The sequence below is a fragment of the Jatropha curcas genome, chromosome 1 (genome assembly GCF_041381405.1).
Source record: "Jatropha curcas cultivar XTBG-Jc1 chromosome 1, XTBG_Jcur_1.0, whole genome shotgun sequence".
NCBI classification, from domain to species: domain Eukaryota; kingdom Viridiplantae; phylum Streptophyta; class Magnoliopsida; order Malpighiales; family Euphorbiaceae; genus Jatropha; species Jatropha curcas.
The window spans coordinates 1718831-1738827 of NC_143151.1; the positions used below are offsets into that span (position 1 = coordinate 1718831).

Sequence of the window (19997 nt, forward strand, 5' to 3'; positions counted from 1 at the left end):
ATACTGTAATTTTTTTGATATAATATTTTAGTATTTCTCTTTTAAACTGTATTTTTCTTCGTTAATTGAAGTGGAAAGATGTACAAATTGAACAGAAGGACTAACGAAAGCAAGACATGAGGAAATTTGGTATATTTTTAAAAAATAAGGGCTAACTAGTTGTATTTCACGACCGAGTCTATTTTTCGGTTAATAAATACTAATAGAAAAGAGAACTTGTTTATTAATAAAGTTAACTTAAATACAATATAAAATAACCCTATTTGAAACTACAATAATAAATAATTAATATAAATAAAAAGAAACATACAGGGGGCTCCTGAGTCTCTAGCCCAAATCCATCGCTGGCTTCTGTATTCTTAGTCACAGTCTGAAGCTTCTTTCATCGTTCATTAGCAGCCAACAAAGTTCCCGATAGAGAGACACAAACATCCCTCTCTGTTCTGCATTCGGCAGAACCCTAGACAACGACATTTGATTGAAATCCAACCATCTATAAGAGCGTTTCGTCTTGTAAGTTTGTTCCTTGCATCCTTTTTATGGCTAAAACCGAACCAAAGACCGAAAATAATTTGGTTCGTTTCGGTTCTGGTTTCTTCCAAAGTTTGCTCGCCCCTAAATTGTTGGTTCATGTGGTTAGGTGGGCTCCTCGATCTCTAGGTCAAATCCATCTCTATGGCTTCTTTATTCTTAGTTGAGTTTGAAGGCCCTTTCATCCTTCTTTAGCAACAAGTTCCCAATAGAGACAGTTAAACCTCCTGCTCGCTTCTCCATTTGGCAAAACCCTTGACAACGGCATTTGAACGAAGTTCAACCATCGCTAATAATTTTTCGCCTTGGAAGTTTGTTTCTGGCTAATTTCGTACATTTCGGTTATGTCTCGTTCACTATACACTAAATCAACACAATTGCTATCTCCCTCTCTGAGAAATTTTTGTGATTTGCGGTTTCTTCACTGTACATCTGTTATTATTACCAGATCTTTCTCGTCAGATAACCATACCACAAAAGAAACCTCTTTTACAGTGTCTTACCTCATAAATTCATGTGGGCTGTCACCGGAGGCTGCTCATTCTGCTTCCAAGAAAGTGAAATTTCAAACCTTGGGAAGACCAGACTCTGTCCTTTCTCTTCTTAATAAACATGGTTTCTCTAAATCCCAAATAAGCAAAATTATCAAGCTTAAACCAAGGATTCTTTTATCTAATACTGAGAAAACTATTGCCCTCAAGCTTAATTTTTTCTCTTCTGTTGGGATCACTGGTCCAAATCTTGCAAAACTCATATCTTCAAATCCACTAGTATTGTACTGTAGCTTAAGCAATCGAATTATTCCTGTCTATAAGTTCCTCATGAGTGCTCTGCAATTTGACAATGACATGGTCATTAAAGCTGTGTGTGGGCCGTCGAGAATTTTTATAAAGAATGTGGAAAAGGTTTGTGCTCGTAATTTATTGGTCTTGAGAGAAATTGGAATGCCTCAATCCATTATCCAGGCGTTATTGATGTATCACACTTCTTTGCTATGCTGCAATGTTGACAAGCTCCGTGATAAAATCAAAAGGCTTATTGATATGGGATTATGCCCAACAAAAACGAAGTTTATCCATGCTCTTCATGCAATGGTCAGTTTCTCTGAATCAAATTGGCAACACAAACTAGAGGTTTATGAAAGATGTGGTTGGTCTAAAGATGAGATCTTGTCAGCTTTCAAAAAGTATCCTCAATACATGACCTTTTCAGAGAAGAAAATGATTGGTACTATAGATTTTCTCGTTAATGTGATGGATATGAAGCCTTCAGAAATTGCTGCATGTCCTTACCTTTTTACCTACAGTTTGAAGAAGAGAATCATTCCCAGGGGTTTAGTTATTAAAATTTTGATGTTGAAATGTGTGTTGGACAAGAATATCAGTTTCTATACGGTGTTGTTATTAACTGACAAATGCTTCCTGGAAAAGTATGTGGACGAACACAGGAAGCATATTCCTTATTTGCAGGATGTCTTTGAAGGTAGGATGTGTCCTCAAGAGCTAGGCTTTCAATATGGGCACCATTAATGTTGAGTTTGAGCTTCTTTTTCTTTTCTTTTCTTTTCTTTTTTTTCTCTTATCTTCATAGCTCAAAGATTTGGTAAACTGATGCAGCTTAGTGTATGGCAAGAAAATTTATGAAGACTTGTTTCGACTGTGGATAGTTTGATGACATAGTTTGTCCTGAATCCTTACTACTTCAGGGGAAATGTCAACCAGATCCTTATCAAACTGTTTGAAATCTAAAGTATTTTAAATGAAAATTGACACTTTTTTAATCTTTTTGTTGACTTAAATATAGTTAAATTGTGTTTACTGCTACAGCCAAACTATGGCCACGTCTGGTTTGTAATGGGGATACAAACGAGTTTTAGCTGAACTGAATAGTTTAGACTTCATGGGTTTTGTATCACTGTACAGCTCACAACTGCAAACGTATTTGTTACTAGGTTGCACAAATACGGACACAAGACACGATAATTTAAAAAAAAAAAAAAAAAAAAAGCGCATTGACACGGTTACTAAATATGTATAATATTTTAATAAATTCACATAAGGAAACAATTGTTTATAATAAGTTATAAACATAAAATAAAAAATGTTTAATTTTTTATTTCCACATAATTAGTTAAATTCTCAATACTAGCACCGTTGAAAAATTATAGAATCTTTAGCTTATTTAGAGATAAATTGATATCTTACAGAATTCTAATATCTTTAAAAGAGATAAAATAAATCTTTGACCGTATTTCATATTTTAATTTGTTTAATATAAAATTGTTGACTTTTTTTTTTGTAAAATCTTTGGGAATTAATGATTTCAAATTAACATTGTAAATTAGTTCTTGAATTTGATAATAATAGATATATAATACTTTACAAATTGTAGATCATGAGATAATAGATTTTCATTCTTTTATGCATCTTTTAATTTTGTATTTTAAATATTAATAATTAATAAATATATATTTAAGATAACAATTAAATTTTTTGTTAATGAACTTATCTAGTCTAAAAGATCTTTCAAATGTGTCCATAAAATATCCTTTGTTCTCTTATGCGTTTTTAAAATGTCTGAAATTAATAAAATAAAATACATGTTTTTTGAAGTGTTTGACACGTGTTCGATAAGTATTGATGTTCGATACAGATCCGATGAATGGCAGCTGCAAATCCAAGCCTCCATTAGTGTTTCAAATGATATAATTATCCAACTTGATTCTCATTCTCAATCCTCTCCCTTTCGTTGTGCTCACATTAATTACAATTCAGGAAACGAAGAAACTATCCTATACTTACATTTCTAATTTGTATGGCTAATTTTCTTCTTTTCAACCATGTCTAAGCAGTAAAAGGGGGAAAAAAAGAAAAGGTAAAAATATTGCACAACTGAACTGAGTAACTTGGAGCATGTTGGAGATTATCTATGCTGCAGAAGCTCATGTTCTAAAGACTCGAATTCTTTAAGATTTCTTATCACATTTTGAACTTTCTTCGATAGCTGCTCGCTATGCTCTTCAACAATTTTCATAAATGCAGTTAGCTGGTCTTGATATGTGGCGCACAACCGCTTCTTATTCCGAAGTTCCATTGTTAGTTCTTGAATTCTCTTATCCTTTTCATCCTACACGGCGAAAGACACAATCGAAGATAGATCAGAACAGAAATTTATCTCATCGTGATTAGTTTGAATAACGCAACAGTGTAATAGTATCATTTTGCATAGACAACATGAAAGGTCCCCTGCTTGAGATCATCAATCACAGGATAAATAGACATAGAATACAGAGATTAAGAGAAAGAAAGATAAAAAGTTGTTCGAGTTAAAAAATTCCTAGAAAACAACAGAAAGGTTTAACATTAACCTCTACCCAGTAAACTAGCAATGTATTAAATTTATCGCAAAAGGAAAGCATACTAGATAAAACTTCAGAAAGTAAAAACTTCTAGTAGTCGAACATGGTAAACTACTAAAAACTCCATGAAGTTTAGCCTAATATACACATTTGTCCCTATTATGTCAATATTAGTCACTGTAATCTTTATACAACTAGTCTACCATCAAGTCAACTCTCTAATGCAAACACATAATGCCCTAAAAATGAGTCTTCCAATGCTGCTTCAAAATTGCAATGAACATTCCCTGTTTGGAAGAAAATCCATGCAGATGAACCTATCTACAGAATTTAGACTGTTTAAGACTAATGAAAATTTAAAAATTTGAAGCTATGTTTGAGACTACAATTCATGCATAGAGTAAAAACTAAAATCATTACAGTAATAATGAGAAAGGAGCTGAGTTAATGAGCGTAAGAGAAAACCATAAAGCTATTTAATTCATGAACAAGTTAAACCTTGACAATAAAGAAGACTACAAAATCCAATTCACATAAAAAAATTGGAGAGACTAAATGCTGGTCCCTTCCAGTTATGCAAAAAGACAATATATACTGCAATCTTTTGTCTTGGCACTACAACATTTGAACCCAAAGTCGCAAAGACGGTCAGTTCATGCAAAACTACTGAATATTGATACCCAAGTTCTCACTTCCAGGATCCCAAATAACAGGGTAACAACATTCTTCACTTGGTAAGCACTTTCAATCATTTGACATTTCTCTTCAGCATCAATTCTAGATTGATTAAAGATCTTGACTAAAAATTCTTGTTGTAATAATAATTTTAGGTTGCTAAATTGCAAAGAATCCCCAAGGAATCTGATGCAGCAAAAATAACCCTAACCCTAATTAGGTTGTCAAGTAGACAAGGGAGTGTTGAAAAGAGTGAATTAGTGGAACATAATTAAACCAAAAAGGGGCTGAATCTTCTGGTCACACAACCAGGAAAATAAGGATCAATAAACAGTTTCTTTGGTTACAGGAAATTCCGAAATCCGCCTCTAAACAAAATGTTACAGCCTATTTATATGTAACTAATCTAACTAAAATAAGATTTTAAACCTAAATCCAATAGCTAAAATATAAAAATCATACTAGAATAAACTCCTAAATAGTAAACCCTAATTGAAAAAGGACTTGATCAATCAGAATAAGGCTAAATTAAATACAACATAAAACACCCTCTTTTGAAAATTGCTACACTAGCATGGACACTGATAGTCTGATGGATTATAGTAAGCTTCCTGGAAATTCTGAAACTTAAGCTCCTCGATCAGAATCATTATTTCATATGGCTTTGGTTGAAGAAAATAAAGTGCGTCAACATAGTACTGACTGTAAATGCCATATTCAACTATTTCTCCGTATAGCCTATCATTTTACTATCAAGCTCTTCATATCAAAAAGTTATTCACATACCATACTATGTAACCGTTTGAACCTTCTTGTTTAGCATCCTGAACACCATGTCCTCAAAAACAAATGTAGGGATACACATTAAAAGTTCACTTTTGCAGAGAATCTGCATGCAAGATGAATCATCTTTAATACCATTTTTGTCATCCAATTCTTAAGATCTTAAAAAATGCCTCTCTTATATTTCTATAATCTGGACTTTGGAGAACTTCCATTCAGGCTCTAACATGTGTGTGTGTAGGTGTGAGCACGGACGAGGGTGCAGTCATTAATGTTTAAGAACCCAACACATGGCACAAGTGAAACAGCAAGTCTTTCGGTCATTGGAGATTCCATCAAAATAACAGGCTTGTAAAGCCATTTCAATTGTTCTTTCAGCACTCAGCAGCATGTATACCATTTATATTTTTCTTGAACTGATCACTAATTTCTATTGCCAACATCTCTTATCCTTCTGTACGATACATGATCACATCATTCTATTAAAGACTCAATAGCTTTTGAGCAGCCTAATATTTGGAATACAGTGGACGAAGGCTGAAGGACATAATTCCAAACTTTCCAAGCTTTATTAAGTGATGAAATTAAAATAAAAAAAAAAAAAGGTAAACTAGAAAGAAAATCATATGCAAATAACACAGGTAAGAACTCACCATTGTTTGACGAGCTTCACGAGGAGCCACTACAAGTGGATGATTATGGTCCTTGACAAATTTTGTAATCACCCACTTTCCAGACTTATCAAACTTAACATGAATCATTGCCTTACAGCCTTCTCTTGTACTAGGCCGTGGCTTTCGAACATTCCCAAATTTACCTCTAATGCTAACACAATATCCCTCCTTATTACAACCCAGTCTTCGGGCAAGAATTCTTCCATCTCTTTCAGAACGACGACAAGACATCACTCGCATGACAAATCCTACCCGCCGAGCATATTCATCATAAAATATCTTGGCAGCATCTTCAGATTCAAATTCCATACCTTCATGTGGTTCTACAATTGAATCACCTTCTTGCATAACAATATCACCTTCCTGTACAACCAACTCATGTCCTGCAGAGTTCTCTCCTGTTCCAACTCCTTCATCTAAATCCACTGCCAAAAAGCAATATTTACCATTACATATGAAACCCATAAAAATTACACTCCGTATTTAAAAGCTTAGCTCAAAGGTCCACAAGAATAGAAGAAATTACATGCCCATTAACGTTATAGCTAAAACCAAGTAAACAAAAATTGGAAATTTTCCATTTCATTTCTTATGATCTTAAAAAAAAAAAAATGCTATTTCCAACGAGGGATTTAATCCTATAGGGATAATAAGTCTTTCGCCTCTATAACTCAACCAAAATCCTATCTCCTTCCATTTTTATCTGATCTCTTTTACAGCAAATTCAGACCATATATACATAACTAAGAATATATCAATAAACAACAAATTGCAATTTCTCACCTCGCTAACTAAGTAATTTATCAAACAGTTAGCGGCCAAAAGGGCAAACAACAACACCTACTAAAGAAAAACCAAAAGAGCTACATCTAAATCCAAATCCAAACAAAAGCAAGCAGCTAAAACCATCAAACATGCAAACTAAACTATTCAAAAGCTCCGAAATATTAAAAATGATTGCCACTAAGAAAGGAAGCAGAAAGAAACACATAAAACAAGCTTAAAATAAGACTAATCAAATAAAGTTGAAAGCCAGAGTTATGAACCTACACTTATCATCCATATCAGATTGATTGAGCATGGAAAGAACAAAACAAAGTATAGCGGTCAAATGCAATGGAGAGATAAACTAATGGGTAAAAGTTGAAATATTGAAAAGATTTGTGCTTTACTTGATCCAAAGATCAGAATTAACAAACACTGGGTGAGCGACAGAGAGAGAGACTGGAGAGGCTAGTTCTGAACTTTGGGGAGTGATGATAATATAGATACGAGTCTACAATTAGATGATTGAAAATGTCCACTTGTTTTCCGCCACGTTTCGGGTGCCCGTAATAGTTCAGAATGACCAAATTAAAATATCCATTCTGGTTCGGGTTTGAGTCGACTTTTATACACATGATATTATTATGCACACAATTGGGGTTTGAAAATTAAATTGAAATATCTTATTTTTGAACTCTCCAAATTGAATTATTTCGAAATTTGAATAAATTAAATTTGATAGAACTCTTGTTGGATTATATTAATTTGAGAAATACTAAATATAGACGCTTGTTTAAAAAATAAATTATTCTAAAATTGATATGAAGAGAGTGTTATAAGATTTTTAAAGGAGCAACTATAACTAGCATTTATGAATTAATCTTATAAAAATTATTATCATATTCTACATTTTATTTTTTTCATTTATTTTTTTTTTTTTTTTGTCATTAAAATTGATCACATTATAATATCATTTCAAACTCCTTAGATAAGCAAAAAACAATCTAGTTAAATGAAATATCTTAATGACTAAAGAAAAAGAAAACAAAGGCGATTCGAGCGAATAGGAACAATCTAAATCGATTTTTATTTTAAATTATCTTGTATCTAGAAATTTATGCAAATTTATTATTATTATTATTATTATTATTATTATTATTATTATTATTATTATTATTATTATTATTATTATTATCATTATCATTATCATTATCATCGTCGTCGGTGGTGTTGAAAACAAAAACTTGACTTATACGTTGAAATGAAGTTTTGATAAATGTATATTTTTTTACCTTTGTTTAAACCTTACAAAGTATCATAAACACATGCTTGTATTTGTGTAGTCCTCTTAGTCGAATACATGTGGTAAATATTTAAACATGTTTGAATACGGATACTTAAATAGATATTTAAACAGGTTTAGAACTGATATGGATAGTAAAATTTTAAACGAATACCTAAATAAGTACTTTTAAAATTCGTGGGTACCCATCCCGCTTTCGTTGTATTAAGGGGTGTATTGAATTAAGAGTCTCTTAAATTTTAAAATATTTTTGAAATCTTTGGATAGGATTATAGATTTGGAAATGACTCTTTTATTTATAGCTAACATTCTAAAATCCAACGAAATCAATAATTTTATAAAATCTTCCCAAATCAACAATATTTTGAATATATCAAATTTGTACGAACTTTTAAAAAGTCATAATTGAATACCATTAAATTTTTTTTAGATTTTATAAGAGTTTAAATTGAATACCACAAAATTTTAATAAACTTAAAAAAAATACAGATTGAATACCATTAGAATTTTAAAATCCAACGGAGTCTTAATCCAATACCCCATCCTAAATTTATATCTAATTGAGGATCATTCCATTAATTTTTTTTCTTTTTTATTATTTTATTTTCCCAAAGCATTTGGAAAGAATTTTCAAGTTATATTCTTTAACCATAATTGAAAATACTTTATGGCTGAGATTACAAAACATATGCATCATGTGGTACCAAACTCTCTCTCTCTCTCTCTCTCTCTCTCTCTCTCTCTCTATATATATATATATATATATATATATATATAGCTTCAGTTTGGCTTATCAATTATCAGTAGATTATTAGTTATGGAAAAAATTGGCCAAGCATTTGGATTTCCGAAATCCAAAATTGGATCTTCACTGAAAGTTCTTTGTGCCAAGATTGACAAGGCATTTAACTCTGCAAGAAGGTTCTTTCACTTTTTAATTGAAAAGTTGAAAGAATGTCTGATAAGATTGAAGAAAGGGATTTATGAAATGATGGAAAGGATTAGAAAGTTTCTTAGCAATATTTTCAATTCAAGGAAAGAGGTTGGAGATGGCTATCTTGAAACTATTTTACGGTTCATAAATATTCTTCTAGCAGCTTTTGAGCTATGCAGTTTATTGAAGAGTTCTTAGTTTTTACTGATGTTTCTTTGTCTGTTAATGGGGCTAAGGTTTTGAGTGTTGAGCTATAAGACAACTGTAGAATGTCTGACTCTATTTGTGTAATGTTTGGTAGACGAGAAAGTGATTGAAAAACGAAAGAAACTATAAGAGAGAGAAGGAAAAGAGATGTAGATGGTAAAACATAATTTTGTTTTCCCAAGCTATTCTGTCTAATCCTTTTGATGCAATATATTTACTTTAATATATCTTTCATGTTTCATATCTTGGATGTAAATTCTATTTGTATAATGTTTGGTACATGAGAAAGTGATAGAAAAAGGAAAGAAATTATAAACAGTAGACGTTCATATTTATTTCCTTCTTACTTCTCTTCCTCTCAACCATACATAGCCCAAGACGTAAACATCAACAAATGCAAGCATAGATACAGAGAAATCCCAGGAAATTTCTATACAAATGAAGTTTAATGTAACAGTTTCTCATTTAATAAATTAGCTTTAAACTTGTCTTACAAAGCTAGCTACATAATACAAATCAATGTAGTGGGTTGATATTGAATTTTTGATCTCCCGATTTCCGCAAGTGCTTAAACCTGTAAAAGCAAGAAACACGAAGAATTTGTCAATATACTAATTTCAACAAAATTTTCATAAGGATGGGATAAACATAAGGTGTAATTGCCATATAAGGTATAACAGAACCACCAATATTCTGTTAGAGACATGCTGGCTTTGCTAGTGAAGCCTGTACATTGGAAAGCTAGAGCTTTCCCTTTGGCGCACTAATTTGCACTAGTCTCTCAAAATCCTTTTGTTTCTTTCACAAACACACCATAATAGTGAAAGTAGAGGACAGGACAAAGCAATAACAGCAACATCAAACCAATTCCTAGAGATCACTCAAGTCATGTTCTTTAGAAATATTTGATTGCCTTATGATTCAAAAGCATTCGAGAACAAGCAAGACGTAGTTTACCGGATTTTCTTGGCTTGGGTCACTAGTTTCCGAAAATCCAACTGTGAGTTGTCGTTCTGTGTGTTTTTTCTTATCTTTTTCATTACATTTGTTGTATGTACTGCACAGCAATTTGGTTATCTATCTAACCTCTCAAAACAAAAAAATAAAAAAAGCTTGTGACCTTAAATGAGCTTCAGGGGCTAACTAAATGGGGAAATGGATAACTAAGACCTATAATCATACAGGACTTGTATTCTATTTAATATTTGAACTTTTAAAAGGTTGTTCACACCTAAAAAGACATTCAATATAGCAACTGATTAACCTTCATTCCTATTCCTAACTGAAAGCTTAGGATAATAGCCCATGATTGGATGACACTTAAAAAATACTGATTTTTCATATACTTTTGTGCTCAATATACTACATGCACATGTTTATTTTACAGGATTTATTTTTTAACAAGTACTTCTAATTAATGACACCTTTCAAAAAGTAGGCAACCACTTCACATTATGTTTAATTGTTTTTTCAAAAATAGTGAATTCATCAGATATCTTATTTCTAGCAACATGCAAAAGGGCATACCTTAGATTTGCTCGGTTGAGGCACTATTCTCTCACACTTTTCACACCGACTCTTTCTCTCTCCAAATTGCATGCACTTCATCAGTTCGGAATCTCTGGGTGAAAGTGGATTCCTCTAGAGGTGTTGTCGTACCATGAGCAAAAGCTATGAGACCAGTATATGCAATCATTGCTCCGTTATCAATGCAATACCTATCATCAGTTGCATACAGAGTTCCACCCCGCTCAGAGCACATTATTTTCATCATTTCTTGCAACCGCTCATTGCATCCAACACCACCAACAATAAGAATGTCTTTCTTGTCGCAATGTGCCATTGCTCGTTCTGTGATCTCCACAAGCATAGCAAACACTGTTTCCTGCAGGATATCATATTTTAAACACATTCAATACATCATGAAAAGTTATATACGCTGCCTCAGTTTTATCTTATATAGCTTATAATTTTAGCATAATAAAAATCATCCATAATTAACACCATATGTTTGCCTCTAAGACATGCAGGCAATAAAAATAATTTACCTGTAGAGAGTAGCACAAATCTGCAGGAGTACATTCATTATTTTTAAGCTTCTCCTCTGCAGTAGCTTCAATAAAACTTAATATTCCGCTAAAAGAAACATCCATCCCTTTGACAACATAAGGAAGGTCTATAAATTGTTCCCCTTTCTTAGCAAGCTGGTTAAGAAGAATACCAAGCAAATGAACATGGAAGCACTTCACAATGTAATTCAAGTTAAGCTGGCACAGCAGGAATAGTCATAGAATATACTTTATGTCTAATCAAGCGATTGCCTAAAACACATTACCAAATCCTACTACTGAACTAGAGATTCAATAAAGCCTTTGATTTCTTTAAGAAGACATAAAATTCATTGATACAGTGAAAAGAATGATTTATGGAAATAAGGAAAATTGATAAAACCCAGAAGAAAGTGATGAAACAGCTGAATTAATTGTTTTTAAAACACAAAAAGGAATTCCATTCTCATCAACAGCCTCTTATAATTCTTAAATCACTTCAAATATAGGGTAACACATGTTTGGTTAAACAACCGCCAGTCAACCATGTTTGATAAAATACATCCAACTTCAAATAATACCTGCTCAATATTATATCCAGGGGCTGGGTCATTAGAGAGCTGCAAAACCCTAGCAAACCTATCCAAGCAATTCCCAACAGCAATATCAATAGTTTCACCAAAGATTCGATACCGCCCTTCACTATAAGCAATAACCTGAGTATTCCCACCACTAACATACAAGACAACAGGGTCAACTGCTCCAGTAACAATCCTACCCATCTCAATATGAGCAACACAATGATTGACAGCAACAATGGGTTTTTTCCACAGCTGTGAAAGAACCCTAACAACAATAGCAGAAACCTGCAGTGGTGCTCCCATGCCAGGGCCTTTTGTATAACAAATACAATCGATTTCATCAGGGGTTATTTGGGCAGTCTCTAAAGCAGATTTAACCAACGGAAGGACATGTTGTAGATGATGCTGTGCGGTTTCACGTGGTAAAAATCCTTGCCCAGGAGGTGTAATGTAAGTGTGACGAGGGTTTGATAAAATTGTACCATCTAAAGTCACAACTCCAACCCCAATCTTGTTAGCCGAACCCTCAAACCCTAAAGCTATCATCTTCTTCATCTTTCCAAACAACAGTAATAACTGCAAACAAAAAGGAAATACATAATTCACTATAATGCGAAAGTAAAAGAGAACAAAAAGGAACATATGTTCCCCAAGACAAAACTTTTAAGTGTTTCCAATAAAACCCAGAAAGGTGAAAGAATGAAATTAGAAATTAACTATAAAATGTGAAATTTAAAAATAAAGCCAAAGACACTTGTTTCCAACGTGAAAACACTAAACCTAGAAAGGAAAAGAAAAGAAAAAGGAGAGGAATTAACATCAACCACAGTTACGGGAGAAGAATGTAAGTTGCAAGACCATACCTAATCCTCTTCAAAGAAAAAAAATGGCCTTTGTTAAAGAACCAGAATGAAGGCTCAATCTCTGCCTTGTGTAGGAGGGTTTTGGGTGGCTGCACCTGCCCGGGCATATAAAATCTGAACTGAATTGCCATCTCGGGTCGGGTCTCAATTAAATAGGTTTTAGTCCTAACTCCTAAACGATGTCGTATATTAGACAGATTTGGGAGGGAGACGGGGGTTTCTTTGATCTTTGGCTAAAACACCCGTCTTGATTTTCACTTGAATCGCTTCCCTTTCACGATCACCACTTCACAGCCAATGCTACAGTTTCAATATTGGGTTTGAATTCTAACTAAGTCCTTTTTTTTTTTGTTGGTTCTTACTCATACTGGAATGGCAGGAGCTCTGTTTCGTTGCCTGAGAAGGGCTTCTTTACTTGTCAAGCCATCATCATCTCTCAATCCCTTCACTTTCAGGTTTCTCTGTTTTTTCTTTTTTTTCCTCTCTAAACGTATTCAGATTCATGTTTTTATTGAATTCCCAGTTGTTTTATAGCTTCTAACTTCAAGGAAAAAAATGACTATTAAATGTTGGGAAATTTTTTTTCTTTTCCCTTTTGGCCTAAAAGGCCAATTTTTGATTACGCAGAATCAGTTTTCTCACAATCAAGAGTCATTAGTCAATTAAATCTACCAAACCCATCATTGGTACTTCGAAATTTGAGCCATGGTAATGTAAACCTAGTGATATCAGAGGGGAAACCTAAGTTTGAAATTCATGAGGTTGATCCTCCAAAGAAGGAGAAGTGGCAGACAAAGAAGAGGCTGAAAATGCAGAGAAAGAGAGAGAAGCAGAAACGAAAAGATGCTAATAAGAGGGATCCACGCAGACTCACTGTCAAGAGGAAGAAGAAGCAGAAATTTGCAAATGCAGAAGAAAGAATTAAGTTCAAGCTTGAAAGGGTGTGTTTATTTCTGACTGATTTTTTTTTCCTTAAATCTGTTTGATATTGAATTTCAACGCTGTTTTAAAACTTGACTACATAGCCCTTTTTATCAATGCTCTAAAATATTTTTTCAAAGGTCATGAATGAAATTTCTCGAAGCATTTTTCTTTGCTGTGATAGTAGTTCTTCTCTTTTCCTTGATGACTGTGGAATTTTATGCAGCTTAAAGCTACCTGACTTGGAAGTTATTTTCATATTGTTTGTTGTTAAAGAAGGTTAATTTTTTGTTAAAGTTCCAAACTTTCACTGTCACTTCTAGTTTTCAATTGATTAATCAACTTCCAATACTCTTCTATCTTTTGCAAGTTGAGGAGCTCTTTCTCTAGTGATTTATACTCTCTCCTACGTTTTAAGTCAATTTTTATTACTTATTGATTAGAAGCTGGATTAAATGATGTAGAAATCGAGAAAGATGAGTTTTATGTTTTAAGGAATTAAAGAAAACTGTTTCCATAGATTAGACGCCACATGAAAGAAAAAAGTCTGAGTTGGCACTGATTTAGAAGAATTCAATATGAGGAGTTCTTGAAGCTAAAGGAGAAGACTTATGTTTGTGCTGGGGAAATTATTTATCTGCAGAGGTTTTTCTTGAGGAAGTGGTATTGATAACTTTTATTGGAGGTTTGGCTTTAATTGCAATGTGAAAACAAGACAGTTTATTCTAGATTTTTATCAAAACAAGAACAAGCCATTTTGAAAATTTGTTCATCAATAAATTGAAGAATGAACCAAAAGTTTTCTTTCTGTTCTTCGCTACTCCACGTTCTCCAACAAGTTGCTTCATGCTTTCAAATCTTTTTTTTTTCATTTTTTTCAAGAAGATGAATGTGGAGGAGATAGTCTTATGGCATTATAATAATTTTCTGTTTCTCTGTAAAGAACAATATTGGTTGTAAATTCGTTTAGTTAGTATTTCATAAAATATTACTTTTCATGGTATATTTTGCTAGTGTCCTTTTCTTGGATCAAGTAAATGTCTAGCACGAGGCGTATTGGAATTATATAGATTACTAATATGCCAAATCATCTTTGTTGAAGTTACTAGCACGAGTTACTGGTTCAAATCAAATTATTATTATTTGACCAAAACATGGATGGGATATAATTTCTGAAACTTATGGTTCTAACTTGTAATTGTTGATATATCTCAAATACTTAATGTATTATACTGTTCATATTTTTTTCTCGTTATTAGTCTCTGTTTTTCTATGAGACCAGAGGAGAAATTTCAAAGTTTTTCCCTCATCAGGCCAACCAAAAATTTTTGTTTCTCTCCCCCATGAGGCCAACCAAGATTTTTTTTTTTTTTTTTTTTTCTAAAATTCAATTGTTTTTGGAGATCAATATTCAGTATTCATTACTTTGCTTAAACTTACAGGCCAAAATCAAGGAAGCCGCATTGATTGAAAGACTTAAGCGGTATGAAGTTCCTAAAGTTCAGGGTCCTGAGGTCAAACCACATGATCTTACAGGTGAGGAACGATTTTTTGTGAAAAAGATGGGCCAGAAAAAATCCAATTATGTACCAATTGGCAGAAGAGGAGTATTCGGGGGTGTCATTCTTAATATGCATATGCATTGGAAGAAACATGAGACTGTAAAGGTAATCTGCAAGCATTGCAAACCTGGCCAATTACATGAATATGCCCAGGAAATTGCCAGATTGAGTGGTGGTATCCCCATTCATTTTATTGGGGATGACACTGTTATATTTTATCGAGGGAAGAATTATGTGCAGCCAAAAGTCATGTCACCAATAGATACACTGTCAAAAAAAAGGGTGCGTATCCTGGCTTCCAACATTATTGAACTGTCTAAAAATTTCTTTTTTTCAAGTATTGATAGTGTTCTTGCCATTTCATGTTAGGATGAAAATATCATGAAACTGTAACTTGTTTAACACTGGAAATGTCCTCAAATAAAGGCTTCATTAGTATCCTCATCCTCATTCTCATTCTCATACTAGCAGTTACATGAATATCTCTAGCATCAGTTTCAATATTATTCTGATTCAGTGAACTTTTATTTCAGAACCAAAGTGTTTTGGTACTTTTTGCCTTTTGAAGTTCATACTCTCTAGATTATCACCTCTTTCTCATTCTATGTTCTCTTAAGGGCTAGTCAGGTTAATAATTGCAATAGTATGCTATGTTAGCTTAGTTATTAAAAGTGCAAGCACGCCAAGGCATGGAGGGATCCTAGAGCATAGGCCTAAGGATTAGACAAAAAACTTTCAATCGTGAGGTGCAAAAGGAATAATATTGGACAGACAATTAGAATAAACATCATTCTTTCATGAGACAACTTATTTGTACTGAATACTCCTTTTTATATTCAAGAAGCTTGTGTTCCATAGGATCACTTGTGGAAGTATTAGGGCTAGAAAATAATAGCTGTATCAGGTTTATTAATAGCTGCTGGCCTGCTGCTGCATCAATTTTAGCAAATTAGTCTTGGGTTTCAACCTAAAATTTAAACTCTTTCTTCTCACATTGGATCACACCAGACATAATCAGTTGTTGATTATGGTCCTTTCCTAGATGCAAATGAGGATACCGCCTTACCTGGACACTGCATGCTAATTCTTGACTTTTCAATCCCACAGTTAGTCGTGCTTTCTACAGAAGATTAAAAAGAATTCTGAGAGGAAATACAGTACTTTATCATGATTTCACTGGGGTTGGCTGTATGGATGTTTTTGCTCAGTTCCACCCATTTTACTATTACATCTGCAGAAAGATTTAGAATTGTTGAATCCTTTTTCGCTACTTCCCCCTACATCCTCCTAGTTCTGTCCAACTTTTCCCTTCTTCTAAAACTTAAATATTCTTTTACCTTTCAAATAGAGATCCAGCTAAATTTTGAAGAGGATCATATTCTGAGCGATTAGTTTTCCAGCAATTTCTTTTTTTGGTAGCCAAATATTAATTTAAAGGTGAAAACTAAGTAAACCAATCTATTGTTTACATCAATTTATCGGCATAAATATCTTTATCTGTGTATGGCAAACATGCATCTCCTGCTGTGAGCCTTGGATCTGCCAGTGGAAGTCTGCCATTGTTTACTTGCCAACTAAAATAGTTCTTAAGATGTATCTGCCAAATGTGCTGGGTTTATAGAAGGCATTTGACAGATCTCTCAAATTCTGAGATCAAAGAATACTGATGTAAATCTTATGCTCTTAGCAACCAAACTATCTAAAATAAACCAGAAACCAAATATGCTAATTTGGGCTAATCCTTGTATAACTTTTTCCTTCTAATCATAAAGTTACTTATTCTAATTTTCAACTGCTAGAACACATAATGAACTTAGCTATCAGTAGCAGATAATGAAATATAATATAATGTGATCAAATGCATTTCTAGTGTAAAACATTATAATAGAAATGTATTTGATTACATTAAATTCTCTTCCATTCTGGCTCCCAGAAATATCCTTATATCATGATTAAGATTCACCCGGCCTGGTACAAAGTAAACAGTTCTCTGAGATTTTTAGCTTTCTTCCCTTCCTTTTTGCCTGCCAAATTTGTCGTACAGAGTTGTGGCTTGTATTTCTTTTGATTCCTAGAGAGATGTTCAGAGCCCATTGCACCAGGAATCTAGATTAGTTGATATTGAAGTGACAATATATTCTCTACATTGGAAAGATGTTGCAAAACGTTGAAATGCGTTAAAGAAACAAGAAAGCATTTTACTTATTAAGTTTTTTTCTTGACCTGCCAAAGCAGTTGCATGATTTTATCTGTAACAAAATAGCGCATCTAATTCTCATGTTGCCTTCCTTTTTCAGTTAGGTTTTCTGGTTTCATTATTTAATTATTGTGCTGACATATTGTAGGAAGGTAGAAAGAACATATGCCTATGCAATGGATTCTTTTTGCATATGTTTTGGTAGATTGCTCTTTCTTTTTCGTCTTTTTTTTTTTTTATATGTAAAAGGAGAGAACTTGTCTGTCTGGCCTGTTCTCTCACCATTGATATTGCTCTTCTATCTGTTAATGATGCTGATCATATATTATTTTATTTTTATGATACACCTCTACAAACTTGTCTTGCAGCTAAGAGATTTATCTTTCGTTTCTTTTGCAGGCATTGGAAAAGTCGAAGTACGAGCAGTCACTCGAGTCTGTGAGGCGATTCATAGCTATTGCAGAAAAGGAATTAGAGCTCTACTACAGGCACATTGCACTTTATGGTGATCCAAATAATAGGAATCCCCTTTCCATCTTGAACACTTCAAGTAATGACTTCAAGGAATCTGGGAAACCCAAGAACAAAAACAGTAATTTGTCTTTCTATGGAACTTCTCCAGGTGTTTCAGAGACAGAAGTCGATTCTACCGACGGAGACCTATCAGAAATTGAAGATGATTTCGAAGATGAAGACTTATCTGCAAGTGAATCAGATTCTGTAGGTAGAATAACTGGTTGGAATGATAAGAATAAAATTGACAATGAAAATCAAGATTATCTTAGGAAAATGTATTCTAAACATGATTATTTATCTAATTAATGAAATCTTTTTCCCCTTTTGCTGCCACTAAATAATTGTCAAAGCTGCACAGACTGTACTGTCAAAACGAACAGCCCCGGGCGGGCTCGGTCCCGAAACAGGCCAAGTCAAAAAAAGCCCGTTAAAAAATGAGCTTCTAATCTTCAGACTTGTCTGGTCTGCAGCAGCGGCGCCTGCAGACGAGTTCAGACATAATTTAATAGTAAGTCAGTATATATATAGATGGAGTATAAACCTGTTTGATTAAGTTTTAGTAATAGTCTAAATATATCATGCTCAAGACTAATAAAACTTTATTTGCAAGATTAAGGGCGATCACTGTTAGAGTGATGAGACATTTTTAAGAATAAAAAAAAAACATATAATATAATATTTTATGTGCATTACTTTTGTAAAAAATATATATATATATATATATATATATATATATATATATATATATTCAATTTGAATTTTATTGCATTCTATTTATAAAATTTTAAATAAAATGTAATATAATTTAGGCAAAAGGATCTTCCTTTCTTAATGGATTTTGTACTTTTAGAATTAGTTCAAAAAAGATAAATTTTAAAATGCACCTAATAGAATAAAGGAAATATACTTTATTATTATTATTATTATCACCACATAGAGAATACTAACAAGCTACAATACAAACACCTGGAATTTTGACTTCAAAGTTCAACCCCAAAAAGACTTTAGGCTTTGTTTGGACTTTGGAGGGTGGAAAGTGAGAGGAAAGAAAGTACAGGGAAAGTAATACATGTATTATATATTCATATTTCATACTTCCAATGTATATAGTCATTATAATGTAAAAAGCATTTTCCGTCGATATATTTTAGTCTCACTTTCCTTCCTCCCAAATAAAGCCTTATGTTGAAGAATATTTAAAATTGCAATATTGCGTATCATGGCTTTATAAAAGTAGAAGTTTACTGATCCTTATTAATGAAAAATAGTTGATTCAGACAAGTTATTTTATCGTCTAAATTAAATAAAAGACTAGTTATCATTATAAATAGTTCTATCTTTTATCAGGATCATATTCGAATAGAAAAATTTAATATAATTTCTTTTAATTTTAATTTTAGATATAAATAATTATTTTAATTTGTTAAAACATTAGAAAACTTTATTAGCTATAATAATAGGTTTTTGTCTGGCTTTTTGGATGGATTGAATATGAAATTTATAAATGAAATTTCACATTTCATTATTTGCTTAAAAAAAGTTATAATCTATATATTTAAAAGATGTATTAAAAATAAAAGAAAAATTATGTAAATTGAGTCTATAATGAAATATATCAATTTCATTAGTTGTAGTTTTTTTTTTTTTTTTTTTTTTGAAAATGAGTCTATTTTAATTTTTATTTCAACCAAACTAAAGAATTAAGTAAATCTTTAAAATATATACATTTTATCTTTGAAGTTTCATCAATTCAAATCACGAGTATTTGCAACATATGAGATTTAATTATTAATTATAAAACAATTATAAAATAATAGACAAAATATATAAATAAAAGGTAGAGGTCGCCACCCGTAGCCGTGAGCCAGGCATTTTCGTATCTGAAATTGTGTGCTGTTGTCACGCAAGTTTCCGGAAGCGGCACGTGAACTACTGCTGCCCTTATTTCGGCACGTGAAATCCGAAACTTTTCTCTGCCCAAATTCAGATCCATAACATTCTCTCTTATTTATTTTTCAATAATATTATATATAAATTTACGGAAAATTCAATGAACCGAAATGATATTACGGGTTAAAT

At 32.6% G+C, this 19997-nt stretch overlaps 4 protein-coding genes across 6 annotated transcripts; 2 read left to right on the forward strand and 2 right to left on the reverse strand.

Moving 5' to 3' along the window:
* The first annotated feature begins 190 nt into the window (after window positions 1-190).
* LOC105629225 (transcription termination factor MTERF8, chloroplastic) lies at window positions 191-2313 on the forward strand. The gene has a single exon (XM_012210774.4). The coding sequence runs from the start codon at window positions 876-878 to the stop codon at window positions 2058-2060; it is 1185 nt and encodes a 394-aa protein (XP_012066164.2). The 5' UTR covers window positions 191-875; the 3' UTR covers window positions 2061-2313.
* Window positions 2314-3193: 880 nt separating this feature from the next.
* On the reverse strand, window positions 3194-7262 carry LOC149498758 (protein FAR-RED ELONGATED HYPOCOTYL 3-like). Of its 3 annotated transcripts, none has more exons than XM_089716740.1 (3): window positions 7072-7262; window positions 6001-6446; window positions 3194-3657 (listed from the first exon to the last, which is right to left on the reverse strand). In XM_089716740.1, exons 1-3 carry the CDS (start codon window positions 7100-7102, stop codon window positions 3454-3456), a joined length of 681 nt encoding a protein of 226 aa, XP_089572866.1. In that variant the 5' UTR covers window positions 7103-7262; the 3' UTR covers window positions 3194-3453. The 3 variants fall into 3 exon arrangements, with proteins under 3 accessions (XP_089572866.1, XP_089572869.1, XP_089572864.1); XM_089716743.1 differs by having other exon boundaries at window positions 7194-7257; XM_089716738.1 differs by lacking the exon at window positions 7072-7262 and having other exon boundaries at window positions 6001-6501.
* Window positions 7263-9637: 2375 nt separating this feature from the next.
* Window positions 9638-12860, reverse strand: LOC105628395 (Actin-like ATPase superfamily protein). Its single transcript, XM_012209794.4, has 5 exons — window positions 12723-12860; window positions 11860-12435; window positions 11279-11434; window positions 10758-11115; window positions 9638-9804 (listed from the first exon to the last, which is right to left on the reverse strand). Exons 2-4 carry the CDS (start codon window positions 12412-12414, stop codon window positions 10798-10800), a joined length of 1029 nt encoding a protein of 342 aa, XP_012065184.1. The 5' UTR covers window positions 12415-12435; window positions 12723-12860; the 3' UTR covers window positions 9638-9804; window positions 10758-10797.
* An 89-nt stretch (window positions 12861-12949) lies between these two features.
* On the forward strand, window positions 12950-18238 carry LOC105628396 (RNA-binding CRS1 / YhbY (CRM) domain protein). The gene is made up of 4 exons (XM_012209795.4): window positions 12950-13177; window positions 13330-13663; window positions 15086-15487; window positions 17802-18238. The coding sequence occupies exons 1-4, from the start codon at window positions 13095-13097 to the stop codon at window positions 18222-18224; spliced, it is 1242 nt and encodes a 413-aa protein (XP_012065185.1). The 5' UTR covers window positions 12950-13094; the 3' UTR covers window positions 18225-18238.
* The last annotated feature ends 1759 nt before the right edge of the window (window positions 18239-19997 follow it).

Bases quoted from the DNA above. Each gene is read 5' to 3' on its own strand.
- LOC105628395 (XM_012209794.4), bottom strand. From the start codon at position 12,414: ATGAAGAAGATGATAGCTTTAGGGTTTGAGGGTTCGGCTAACAAGATT. The intron at 11,435-11,859 runs GTATTATTTGAA...CTTCTTAACCAG, and splicing joins CTGGATATAATATTGAGCAG to CTTGCTAAGAAAGGGGAACA. The intron at 11,116-11,278 runs GTAAATTATTTT...GATATCCTGCAG, and splicing joins ATTTGTGCTACTCTCTACAG to GAAACAGTGTTTGCTATGCT.
- LOC149498758 (XM_089716738.1), bottom strand. From the start codon at position 6,486: ATGGGTTTCATATGTAATGGTAAATATTGCTTTTTGGCAGTGGATTTA. The intron at 3,658-6,000 runs GTGAGTTCTTAC...TTCGCCGTGTAG, and splicing joins GTGAAGCTCGTCAAACAATG to GATGAAAAGGATAAGAGAAT.
- LOC105628396 (XM_012209795.4), top strand. From the start codon at position 13,095: ATGGCAGGAGCTCTGTTTCGTTGCCTGAGAAGGGCTTCTTTACTTGTC. The intron at 13,178-13,329 runs GTTTCTCTGTTT...TTGGCCTAAAAG, and splicing joins CTCAATCCCTTCACTTTCAG to GCCAATTTTTGATTACGCAG. The intron at 13,664-15,085 runs GTGTGTTTATTT...TTAAACTTACAG, and splicing joins TTAAGTTCAAGCTTGAAAGG to GCCAAAATCAAGGAAGCCGC.
- LOC105629225 (XM_012210774.4), top strand. From the start codon at position 876: ATGTCTCGTTCACTATACACTAAATCAACACAATTGCTATCTCCCTCT.